The sequence below is a fragment of the Ahaetulla prasina genome, chromosome 18, assembly GCF_028640845.1.
Source record: "Ahaetulla prasina isolate Xishuangbanna chromosome 18, ASM2864084v1, whole genome shotgun sequence".
In the NCBI taxonomy this organism is placed as follows: Eukaryota; Metazoa; Chordata; class Lepidosauria; order Squamata; family Colubridae; genus Ahaetulla; species Ahaetulla prasina.
The window spans coordinates 7,282,219-7,294,231 of record NC_080556.1 but is presented as its reverse complement, the minus strand read 5'-3'; the positions used below and the strand labels follow the sequence as shown (position 1 = coordinate 7,294,231).

Here is a 12,013-nt window from a genome sequence, read left to right as displayed (position 1 = left end):
ATGGGAACGATGAGAAGATTAATAGTAGTGCAGATTTAGTAAATAGTTTGACAGTGTTGAAGGAATTATTTGTTTAGCAGAGTGATGGCCTTCGGGGAAAAAACTGTTCTTGTGTCTAGTTGTTCTGGTGTGCAGTGCTCTATAGCGTCGTTTTGAAGGTAGGAGTTGAAACAGTTTATGTCCAGGATGTGAGGGGTCTGTGAATATTTTCACAGCCCTCTTTTTGACTCTTGCAGTATACAGGTCCTCAATGGAAGGAAGGCAGGTTGGTAGTAATTGTTTTTTTCTGCAGTTCTAATGATCCTCTGAAGTCTGTGTCTGTCTTGTTGGGTTTGCAGAACCGAACCGGACAGTTATGGAGGTGCAGATGACGTTTGGAATCAATAAAATCAAGCTCACAAAACTCAGAATGTACCTACTGATGTTTCGGCGGGAACTGGGAAGGTGCCTAAGCAAGTACAAAAACCCTTTTCCTTCCAACAGGACTGAACTTTTGAGCAGGGATGAAAGACTACGTTCCCCATCAGGCCACAGGATAGTGGGAGGGCGCCTTTTTTTTTTTGAGACTGAACTACATTTCCCAGAGAGCCTCAGCAGGGTGTACCAGGCTCTGATTGGCTTCCTGCAGAGAAAAGGCGTTGTTCGACAATAGCCAAGGGAAAGGAAACAAAGCAGATGGCAGAAAGTGGTTCAAGGCTACCCCGGTTGAAACGATGCCTGATCAGGCGGATGGGCCAACGGGAAGAGCATGGAGTGGCTGCTTCCACCCTCCAGGAATTGAAGATGAAAGGTAAGACTTTCTGCTTTGGGGACAGCAGGCACGTTTTGCCCTGCAGCCAGAGGGGCCACAGCTGATGTAGAGAAATTGTTCCACTGTCTTTTTCCCCTCTTTTTCCCCACAGCCTGCCATCTGCTAGCAATTGGCTTGGCCTCCCAGCCTGTCACTTTGGTTCTGGCTGAAGACGGCACCATTATAGATGACGACGATTACTTTGGGTGTCTCCCCCCGGACACCAAATTTGGGGTGGTAGCCAAGAATGAGCAATGGACCAGCACAGGTAGGAAATTAATGCTTTAGATCAGCGGTCACCAATTGGTGGTCCACGAGAAAATTTTGGTGGTCCGCAGAAAAATTATTGGCATTTTTTTTATATATTGCACTAAATCAGGGGGCCTCAGACTATGGCCCCTGGACTGGATACGTGCAATGAATATTTGTGTTGCTGCAGAGAGTCTCCCCCTTTGGGGTCTTTTTGTGTGGGTTGAAGGGGGGCAGAAATTCCAACTTGGGGGTCTGCTTCAGCCTCCTGGTGTGGGGCTTTGGGCGAAGGCTGGAGGGAAGCGCCGCTGGTGGCGAAGAGCCAGAGAGCCTCGTTCCAGTGGGACTGCATCATGGCCTGGAACTGGCTGACCATCTCAGCCCGTTGAGCCTCCAGGCATTGCTACCTGGCCTTGCACTCCCGCAGGTCTTCCCTCTGCTTGGAAAGCCTATGCTCCTAGTCCTCAGTGAGGTGCTTCTGCTGAGCCTCCTCCTCGGTCAGATCCAATTTGAACTGAGCTTTTTTGCCAACTCTTTCTCCTGGTGGCTGCTTAGCTCCAGCAACTGCTTCCTGTTGGGGGCCTAAGGAGCCCGGGCGGACACGCAAGGAGTGGCTGGGAGGGGAGGGGCAAGTAGAAGCTGGCAAGGCGCCCCTCGATGCGAGTGACATCGAGTTGGTCACGCCTACCCAGTCACATGACCATCTAGTCACGCCCACCCAGCTGGTCATTAGGCAGATCATATTAGTGGTCCGAGGGATTTTAAATTATGAATTTAGTGGTCCCTGAGGTCTGAAAGGTTGGGGACCCCCTGCTCTATAGCATAGGGAACAAGTAAGCAATCAAATCATGTTAGGAAACAGTCAATATAAATCTTTAATAAACCCTGGTTAGCGTGAAACGGTGCCAATAGATTCTTCCTGACTTTGGGTGATGCCCAGTGTGTGAAATTACACACACCTCTTAATTTTTAATGTTTAGTGGATTCACAATTCTATCTGTTTCAGGTGAGGGCACAACTTGGCTAGGGGAAGAGATGACGAACACGAATGAAGTGGACAGCGGTGGGGAAAAATGGAAAGTTTTGGCCAGGCAGTTGAAGAAGGACCTATCTACCATCGTTCTGATGTCTGAAGAAGATCTCCAGGTAGGAAAAGTCTAGAATACAATAACTCTTGTTCCAGTCTTAACTTATCCTGATCACCTTTGGATAAAAATCAATTTTTTTAAAAAAAAAGGATTTTTTTTTATTTTTATAAAAATTATTTCAATATAATGCTTTTGGAGCAAAAAAATCTATTTAAAGATAGTTTTTTTTATTTAAGATACGTTAATAATTTAGTTTATTCAGCGTGAAATGGAGCTTAGCGATGTGGCACGAGGCTGTCTATTTTGCAATATTTACATTTTTTGGTGAACTCATTCAGTTGAATCCAAGCTCTGCTAGCTGAGTGAACATGCACTGCATGGATGCCTTCGGACCATTTCATAGTAACCGTGAGATATAAATCACAGAACATAAAAGTTCAGGAATTATTCCTGTATCCCCTTGTTTTGCAAATCTATGTACACTACAAACCGTATGATGGTTTGAAAGAGAAATGTGTCTGTACCACCGGGCTCTTAAGCGGGAGGAGGAAGGGCAAGCAGTAAAAATGAAAGTGAAACCTTCTAAGCGGCTTATCAATATAATATTAAAGAGCACCTGTCGTTTGAGATCCATCATGGCGGCAGCGCCTGTTAGTGGGCGTCCCCTCACCTGCTCGCCGTCACGTCCCTTACCTGCCTGTGTCCCCGCCGCATCACCAGCCGACCCATTAAAGTATGAAAATATGACTTGTAACAGAGTTGTTAACGCGTGGAACTCACTACCTGACTCTATAGTCTCTACTCAAAACCCCAAAATCTTCAACCAAAAACTGTCTACTATTGACCTCACCCCATTCCTAAGAGGACTATAAGGGGCGTGCATAAGAGCACAAAAGTGCCTACCGTTCCTGTCCTATTGTTCTCTTCATTATAGTATTATATGCTTACTTTTACTTATACTTTTACTTATATATACTTTTTCTCTCATGATGAATTATTGTTTATGTTGATGATTGTATATACTGTTGTGACAAAATAAAATAATAAAAAAAAAAAGTGACCGGGACGGTCGGTGAGTCAACAGCAGGTCAGAGGAGGAGCCGCTGCGGGACAGAGATGACAGGTGCTCTTTAAAAAAATTACGATTTAAATCGAGTTGATTTCAATCAAGCCTTTTTACGAGTATTTAAATCGCGATATATAGTGATTGAATAAATAGATTTGTATGGCCGCCCGTTTTTGGGAATCTTCCATCAGCAAAGCGGGCATTCCTTCTAATGGCCACATTTAATGAGCTAAGCGGCCTGAGCATCTCTCACCTTGGCTACCAAGGGCTGGGTCCTATCTTCTTCCAGGCACTCGTTGAGGTTCCGTGTTCAGATCTGGCTCGGGAACTTTCGGAGAATCCGCTCCAAACCCAAAGGTTACAAGCGACCCTTCAGGAGACCCTGGATAGACGGGAAGAGGAGCGACGATCCCGTCAGCTTCTGGAACTTTACCTGCAGGCAATAAAGAAGGAGGATCAGGCTACGTCCACGGCACAAGGTAATAAAGATCAGGCTCCAAAACCCATTCAGCATGAGAGAGTTGGAAGGGACCTTGGAGGTCTTCTAGTCCAACCCCCTGCTCAGGCAGGGAACCTTCAGACAAGTGGTTATCCAATCTCTTCTTAAAAACTTCCAAGTGTTGGAGCATTTACAACTCCTGGTGGCAAGTTGTTCCGCTGATTAATTGTTCTCACTTGTCAGGAAATTTTTCCTTCGTTCTAAGTTGCTTCTCTCCTTGGTTAGTTTCCACCCGTTTGGAGAAGTACTGCCTAGTAACCAAGGAAGGATGGAGCAGCCATGTTAATACCAGTGGTGGGTTTCAATTTTTTTTACTACCGGTTCTGTGGGTGTGGCTTGGTGGGCGTGGCAGGCAATCTGCATTCCCTCCCCACTCCAGGGGAAGGATACTGTAAAATCCCCATTCCCTCCCCACTTCAGGGGAAGGATACTGTAAAATCCCCATTCCCTCTCCACTCCAGGGGAAGGATACTGTAAAATCCCCATTCCCTCCCCACTCCAGGGGAAGGATACTGTAAAATCTCCATTCCCTCCCCACTCCAGGGGAAGGATACTGTAAAATCCCCATTCCCTCCCACTCCAGGGGAAGGATACGGTAACATCCCCATTCCCTCCCACTCCAGGGGAAGGATACTGTAAAATCTCCATTCCCTCCCACTCCAGGGGAAGGATACTGTAACATCTCTATTCCCTCCCCACTCCAGGGGAAGGATACTGTAAAATCCCCATTCCCTCCCCACTCCAGGGGAAGGATACTGTAAAATCCCCATTCCCTCCCCACTCCAGGGGAAGGATACTGTAAAATCTCCATTCCCTCCCCACTCCAGGGGAAGGATACTGCAAAATCCCCATTTCTTCCCGATCAGCTGGGACTCGGGAGGCAGAGAATAGATGGGGGCGGGGCCGGTCAGAGGCGTTTGTTTATTTATTTATTAAACTTATATACCGCACCATCTCCCATAGGACTCAGGGCGGTTCACAGGCATATTAAAACAATATAAAACAATATAATAAATAGACTTTTAAAACCCAGATTAAAACTAAATATTATCAAGGCCTGATCACTAAAACAATAAGAACCAATAAAACCCCCATTAAAATTTGTTTAAAACATTTTTGTTCTTAGGCTAGTCCCGCGCGCTGAAATAATAGAGTCTTCAGTTCACGTCTGAAGGTCCGGAGGTCAGGGAGTTGTCGTAATCCAGGAGGAAGCTCATTCCACAGGGCTGGTGCCGCCACAGAGAAGGCCCTCCCCCTGGGGGGCGCCAACCTGCATTGTTTGGTTTATTTATCGGTTCTCCGAACTACTCAAAATTTCCACTACCGGTTCGCCAGAACCGGTCAGAACCTGCTGAAACCCACCACTGGTTAATAATAATGTCCCTCTCAGGTCTATACCTCAGCAGCTGTACAATTAGTTCTCGACTTACAACAGTTTCTTGAGTGACCGTTCAAAATGACAACGGCACTGAAAAAAGTGATTTATAATTGATTTTCACGACGGTTGCAGTGATCCCTGGGGTCACGTGATCAAAAATTTGGGCACTTGGCAACTGACTCGTATTTACGACGGTTGCAGTGTCCCGGGGTCGCGTGATCCCCTGTTGTGACCTTCCGACAAGCAAAGTCAATGGAGGAGCCAGATTCCCTTAACGACCGGGTGACTAACTTAAGAACTGCAGCAATTAATGATAAGACAACTGCTTCATAATACAATTTTAAATTAGGCATTTTAAGACCCCCCCCCTTTCCCCTGTATCCTTCATTATTTTTAATTTTATTCTTGATTTTTTGCCCATCCATACAAAGTTATTAACCCCCTTTTGCCATTCCTGTAATTTGATATCATTCTTAAGTACCGGTATCATTTGAAACAAAAATAGAAACCTGGGCAAAACATTCATTTTTATAGCCGCTATTCTTCTCAGCAAGGATAGTTGTAACTTCTTCCAATTCTCCATTTCTTTCCATACCTTCTGCCACAATACCTCATAATTATTTTTGTATAATTTGACATTTGAAGCTGTAATATATATTCCTAAATATTTAACCTTTTTAACGATTTCAAAACCTGTAGTTCTTTCTAACTCTTCTTTTTGTTGTATATTCATATTTTTAGTTATCATCTTTGTCTTTTGCTGATTCACCTTAAATCCAGATAATTTACCATACTGACCAATTATATCTTTTAAACCAATAGCTGAGTATATTGGTTGGGATACAGTAACAATCAAGTCATCTGCAAAAGCTCTTAATCTATAATCTTGATGTTTAACTCTAATTCCCTTTATTCAATCGGAACCATGTATTTTATTCAGAAGAATTTCTAAAGTTAAAATAAAAAGTAATGGGGACAGGGGACATCCCTGTCTCGTCCCTTTCCCAATTTTAAAAGTTTCTGTTAACCCACTATTTACTATTATTTGTGCTGTTTGCTTCTGGCGAAATGGGGCAAAGCTCACGTGACCAGTGTCTCGCTTAGCAACAGAAATGTTGGGCTCGATTATGGTCGTCAGTCGAGGACTACCTATCTACCCTTCTTCAAATAGCAACCACAGAATTTCTCACTTTTTTTTTTTTTTAAGCTTGGTGCCAGCACAATGCTAGATGCGGCATTGAGTTCCTTGACATTATTTTTAATTTTATTCTTGGTTTTTTGCCCATCCATACAAAGTTATTAACCCCCTTTTGCCATTCCTGTAATTTGATATCATTCTTAAGTACCGGTATCATTTGAAACAAAAATAGAAACCTGGGCAAAACATTCATTTTTATAGCCGCTATTCTTCCCAGCAAGGATAGTTGTAACTTCTTCCAATTCTCCATTTCTTTCCATACCTTCTGCCACAATACCTCATAATTATTTTTGTATAATTTGACATTTGAAGCTGTAATATATATTCCTAAATATTTAACCTTTTTAACGATTTCAAAACCTGTAGTTCTTTCTAACTCTTCTTTTTGTTGTATATTCATATTTTTAGTTATCATCTTTGTCTTTTGCTGATTCACCTTAAATCCAGATACTTTACCATACTGACCAATTATATCTTTTAAACCAGTAGCTGAGTATATTGGTTGGGATACAGTAACAACCAAGTCATCTGCAAAAGCTCTTAATCTATAATCTTGATGTTTAACTCTAATTCCCTTTATTCGATCGGAACCACGTATTTTATTCAGAAGAATTTCTAAAGTTAAAATAAAAAGTAATGGGGACAGGGGACATCCCTGTCTCGTCCCTTTCCCAATTTTAAAAGTTTCTGTTAACCCACTATTTACTATTATTTGTGCTGTTTGCTTCTGGCGAAATGGGGCAAAGCTCACGTGACCAGTGTCTCGCTTAGCAACAGAAATGTTGGGCTCGATTATGGTCGTCAGTCGAGGACTACCTATCTACCCTTCTTCAAATAGCAACCACAGAATTTCTCACTTTTTTTTTTTTTTAAGCTTGGTGCCAGCACAATGCTAGATGCGGCATTGAGTTCCTTGACATTATTTTAATTTATGGGACCTTTTCAAGCAAGCCAGAATGAAAGCGCGCTTGATAAAAACTGGTTTTCTCTTGTCAGCCAAAAGACCAAAGGAGGAGTGAAATGGAAGAAGCCATTCTGCGCGGGTTCGAGCATGTTTCAAATTAATTTATACCTTGCAAACATTATGACCTTGGGAGAGGCTCTAAAATGATTAATAATTGCTGGTTTGGCCAGCTATAGCCAGCCAGTGACCGTTTCTCATTCTGAACCAAAATGCTGTGTATCCCAGTGATTGTAAACTGCTTCGGAGATTATTTTGAGTGGACGAAACGGCACGCGTGTTTAATTTCTTTTATTTCTTTGTCTGATTTGTTTTGGGTTGTTTACTGAGGCTTATATAGAACATAGTTTCTTGAAAAAACTACACGCTGCTGGTGGCAATAGTGACAGAAACGCCGAAAGGTTTGCAAGGGAATCATGTATCAACTCTGAAGCTGGCCTGACCGTCAGGGGAGGGCGGGGATTTGAGATAGAGGGATCTTTGTAGCCAAAACAAAATGCTTTCTCTTGGGAATCAAGGACATTCTTTTTTTTTATAAGTTTTTTATTTATACCACAACACAACACAACAAACGCAAAACACATAACGCGCATTCCCTTTTTACAACTGTTTCATAGCGGTAATCTCCTAATATTTACATTTTCTCCCAATTTGTAATATTTATATCCTTCTTGTCCCATTATTTTTATTTTATTTTATTATTTTTATTTATTTGATTTTTATACCGCCCTTCTCCCGAAGGACTCAGGGCGGTGTACAGGCAGAATAAAACGAACAATACAAAATACAATTAAAACGGAATTTAAAAAACTTATTTAAATTAGCCTGAAAATTTAAAAATTTACCATACACTAAAAAACCCCTTTTAAAATTAATAAAATTTAACATTTAAAATTCAATTTAAGCCAGCCCCGCGCGGATAAAAAGGTGTGTCTTCAGTTCGCGGCGGAAAGTCCGAAGGTCAGGTATTTGGCGTAAACCTGGGGGAAGCTCGTTCCAGAGTGTGGGAGCCCCCACAGAGAAGGCCCTTCCCCTGGGGGCCGCCAGCCGACATTGTTTGGCGGACGGCACCCTGAGAAGTCCCTCTCTGTGAGAGCGTACGGGTCGGTGGGAGGCATGTGGTAACAGCAGGCGGTCCCGTAAGTACCCAGGCCCTAAGCCATGGAGCGCTTTAAAGGTCGTAACCAACACCTTAAAGTGCACCCGAAAGGCCACAGGTAGCCAGTGCAGTCTGCGCAGGATCGGTGTTACATGGGAGCTATTATCCCTTATTACTCTATAATTCCTATCACTTATATTAAATTTGTATATTTTATACATTATCTTACATACATCTTGCACTTATTGTTTCTCCCCTTTCACCACTATCCATTTTTTCTAGTCTCCAGCCACTTGTACCCTTGATCCCATATTACATAATATTCTGCATCTTCCTTTTCTTTAATTTCTTTTGTTAATTTGTCCATCTCGGCACAATCTAAGATTTTCTTTATCAGTTCTTCCTCTGTTGGTGTATTTCCTTTTTTCCAATTTTGTGCGTATGAAATTCTTGCGGCCGTTGTGATACGTAAGATTAAGTATTTTATGTCTTTGGTATAATGTCTGGTAAATATTCCTAACAAGAATGTCGCTCAAGGACATTCTTATACCTGGTTGGAAGAAGGTGGAGTGATGCTACCTGGTGATTGGACCCTGTGACTGATTGTTCTGAGAAAGTGGAAAATCATTTACTTTTTTTTTTTTTAGAAAAAGCTTTTTATTTTTATTTTTCATCCACATATTTAAATGTAGTCTCTTGTCCATCATTAATCATTATTCATTCACCTTATCTTTTAACTTCCATTTATTAGTTATTTGTTTGGGCCTGCTCTTTTACTGTTTCCTTCCTTTGTTTTAACACAACCTTTCCTTTTCCTCTTTCGTTCTCTCCCTTCTTCTGTCTCTTTCTACTTTCCTCATTCCTCCTCTCCTTCCCTTTTCTACTTCCTCTCCTCTTTCCCCTCTCCTCTCTTCTTCCTCCTTTTCTTTCCCCTTCCTTCTTCCTCTCCTTTTCCCTCTCTTCTTTCCTTCTCTCTCCTTCCCTCCCTACTCCCCTCCTTCCCTCTCTCTACTCCTCTCCCCTTTTCCACTCCCTTGTTGTTTTCCATTTTCAATTCAATCTAAAACGGTATTGGAGCAGCCCCGATTTCTATTTACATGCATCTTTATGAGACCATATGCCCCAAGACAAATTCCTTGTGTGTACAATCACATTTGGCCAATAAAAATTCTATTCTATTCTATTCTATTCTATTCTATTCTATTCTATTCTATTCTATTCTATTCTATTCTATTATTTCAGATTTCTTTTTTACTTTATAATTACACCTCTTCTATCATTCCTGTACATTATTAAATCAATCCGTGTATCATCCGGGTATAACATTTTTGTAAAAGTAAAATCTTTTACTTTTAATAAGGTGAAAAGTGCAGGAGTTTTCAGAGTTGGTTTTTCAGCAAGTATGTGCCAATATGACATTTCCAATAAAAGTAATCTTTGAGGAATTCAATGGCCTCGGAGTCTTGTTTGCAATGAATTTATTACTTGGAGCCATGACACCTTGCTTCAAATGTCTCCTTTAAGAGACACAGACTCTTCTCTTTGTGCCTAGCATCAGAAGGAGAGGAAAAATCCGAGGGAGGAACCGATACTGTAGACATGGGGAGCAGCGGCCCACTCGAAAGGACTCGGCTGAGTGTCCGCGTCGTTACTGTGCTGAAAGAAAAGCCTGCCCCAGAACTCAGCCTGGCCAGTCAAGACTTAGAGGTGGGCAAACGCAGACTTGATTTTTTTCCCTACCAGCATTTTGAGCTAGAAAAAGAGCATTTCTAACAAAACCTCTTCGTTTTCTGTCGCAGCTGGTTTGCAAAGAAGATTCAGAAGGTCTTTCTCAGGCCCTACGCTGGGACAAACACAAGACCGAAGCCTTAAAGGAGGCGTGTGGCCAGGAGCTTTCAAGGCGACGGCAGCAATTTCACTCTCTAAATTCACTGAGGAGCATCTCCAAAGGAAGGAAAAAACTACCAGAGCCTCAGGAACGGTTGAGTTCTAAACGCAGGAAGTAAGAAGCCCTGGGAGTCGGGAATTTTTGATGGATTAATCACCTTTTTTTTGGTTTTTCATGAATGGTAAAATGTCACCTCTTTTCCAACCAACCAATGAAATATAAAAGCAAAAGGCATTTGAGGACTCTGTCGTACCTCACTTCACCAAACTATTTGTTTACAGGAGGTGCTAGTCCAAGACAAAAGTATTTTACCTTTTTAACCTTTGAAGATTTATGGTGTATATCGAAATACAAATTCAAAATGGTGTTTTGAATAAGGCCCTTTCTTTGATGCTTAAATATAGGATTATGAAATTTATGATTATGAAATATAGGATTATGAAGCTGCCAAGATGCAGAATTTTACCGAAGGACCTCTCCTGCTTTTAAATTATTGTTAATTTTATAGGGATTATATATATTTATAAAAGTATCTGGAGCATGTGGCTTTGAATATGAACAACTGATAATGGATATAGGACCATGTTAATGATTATATTTTGGTGGGGGGAACCCACTTATATTTAAGAAGTAAAGGCTTTGTGTTATTGGCTACCATTTTGACTGCTGATTGAGCAATTAAACTTCAATATTACATAGGCTTGCTATAATAATAATATCAGAGTTGGAAGGGACCTTGGAGGTCTTCTAGTCCAACCCCCTGCCCAGGCAGGAAACCCTACACCACTTCAGACAAATGGCTATCCAACATTTTCTTAAAAATTTGTTGGAGCATTCACAACTTCTGCAGGCAAGTTGTTCCACTGATTAATTGTTCTAACTGTCAGGAAATTTCTCCTTAGTTCTAGGTTGCTTCTCTCCTTGATTAGTTTCCACCCATTGCTTCTTGTCCTGCCTTCAGGTGCTTTGAAGAATAGTTTGACTCCCTCTTCTTTGTGGCAACCCCTGAGATATTGGAAGACTGCTATCATGTCACCCCTAGTCCTTCTTTTCATTAAACTAGGCATACCGAGTTCCTGCTCTTGGGATATGTATTCAAGTAGGAAAGCCCTCCATAGTAATTTGTAAAAGTAGCAGTAATTTGTAAAATAAAACTGATAGTCAAACAGTCGTGTTTTTACACACACACACTCACACACACACCAAGGTTAAATCCAAATATATTGGTCTCTGACTGAACCAAGTGTGTCCACTGAAGCACTAAGTAAGGAATTCATCTAAAACCACATGAGATATTTCACTCTCAGTTGAAGGCAGCACAAAGGTTAGGTACATGTAGTAATATTTTATTTCAGCATAGAACAATTGTATGGGGAAACAACAAAAGACAAAACAAAACAAACAGGAAAGACAAGACGGCACACAGCGTTCTTAGCTTGCCCATAAGCCTGTTTGTGGAACTCTTTAAAAATGCCTTACAATCTTTTGTGTTTTGTTTCTCTTCCACTCAGAGCAATGGCCATACTGTACGTACCGAGGGCACAGAAAACCCTCCATCTTGACAATGGGCATACTGGGGGGGGGGGGGCGGAAGGGTTTCCCCTACAGTTTTCTCGCAACAGCATTTCAGATGCTGTAATGTTGAATTGGCATAAATGTCCAACTGTGGCTTCTGCTTTCGTTCCCTTGCCAACCCCTCTTAAAGTGGCACGCAACGATTCTGTCAATACAAACGTGGAAACTGTGCTTTTAGTGATACTTAACAAAAAAAAAATGCAGTCAAGAAGGGTTTGAAAG

General features: G+C 41.8%; 1 protein-coding gene across 5 annotated transcripts; it reads left to right on the top strand.

Annotated features, from left to right (window-relative positions):
* The first annotated feature begins 634 nt into the window (after nt 1–634).
* Nucleotides 635–11,710, top strand: DFFA (DNA fragmentation factor subunit alpha). Of its 5 annotated transcripts, none has more exons than XM_058161284.1 (7): nt 635–790; nt 903–1,058; nt 2,046–2,185; nt 3,483–3,672; nt 3,918–3,986; nt 9,887–10,035; nt 10,128–11,710. In XM_058161284.1, the coding sequence occupies exons 1-7, from the start codon at nt 676–678 to the stop codon at nt 10,332–10,334; spliced, it is 1,026 nt and encodes a 341-aa protein (XP_058017267.1). In that variant the 5' UTR covers nt 635–675; the 3' UTR covers nt 10,335–11,710. The 5 variants fall into 5 exon arrangements, with proteins under 5 accessions (XP_058017267.1, XP_058017266.1, XP_058017268.1 ...); XM_058161283.1 differs by having other exon boundaries at nt 9,881–10,035; XM_058161285.1 differs by lacking the exon at nt 3,918–3,986 and having other exon boundaries at nt 9,853–10,035.
* Nucleotides 11,711–12,013: the final 303 nt, after the last annotated feature.

Bases quoted from the DNA above. Each gene is read 5' to 3' on its own strand.
- DFFA (XM_058161283.1), top strand. From the start codon at position 676: ATGGCAGAAAGTGGTTCAAGGCTACCCCGGTTGAAACGATGCCTGATC. The intron at 791-902 runs GTAAGACTTTCT...TTTTCCCCACAG, and splicing joins CCAGGAATTGAAGATGAAAG to CCTGCCATCTGCTAGCAATT. The intron at 2,186-3,482 runs GTAGGAAAAGTC...ATCTTCTTCCAG, and splicing joins TGTCTGAAGAAGATCTCCAG to GCACTCGTTGAGGTTCCGTG.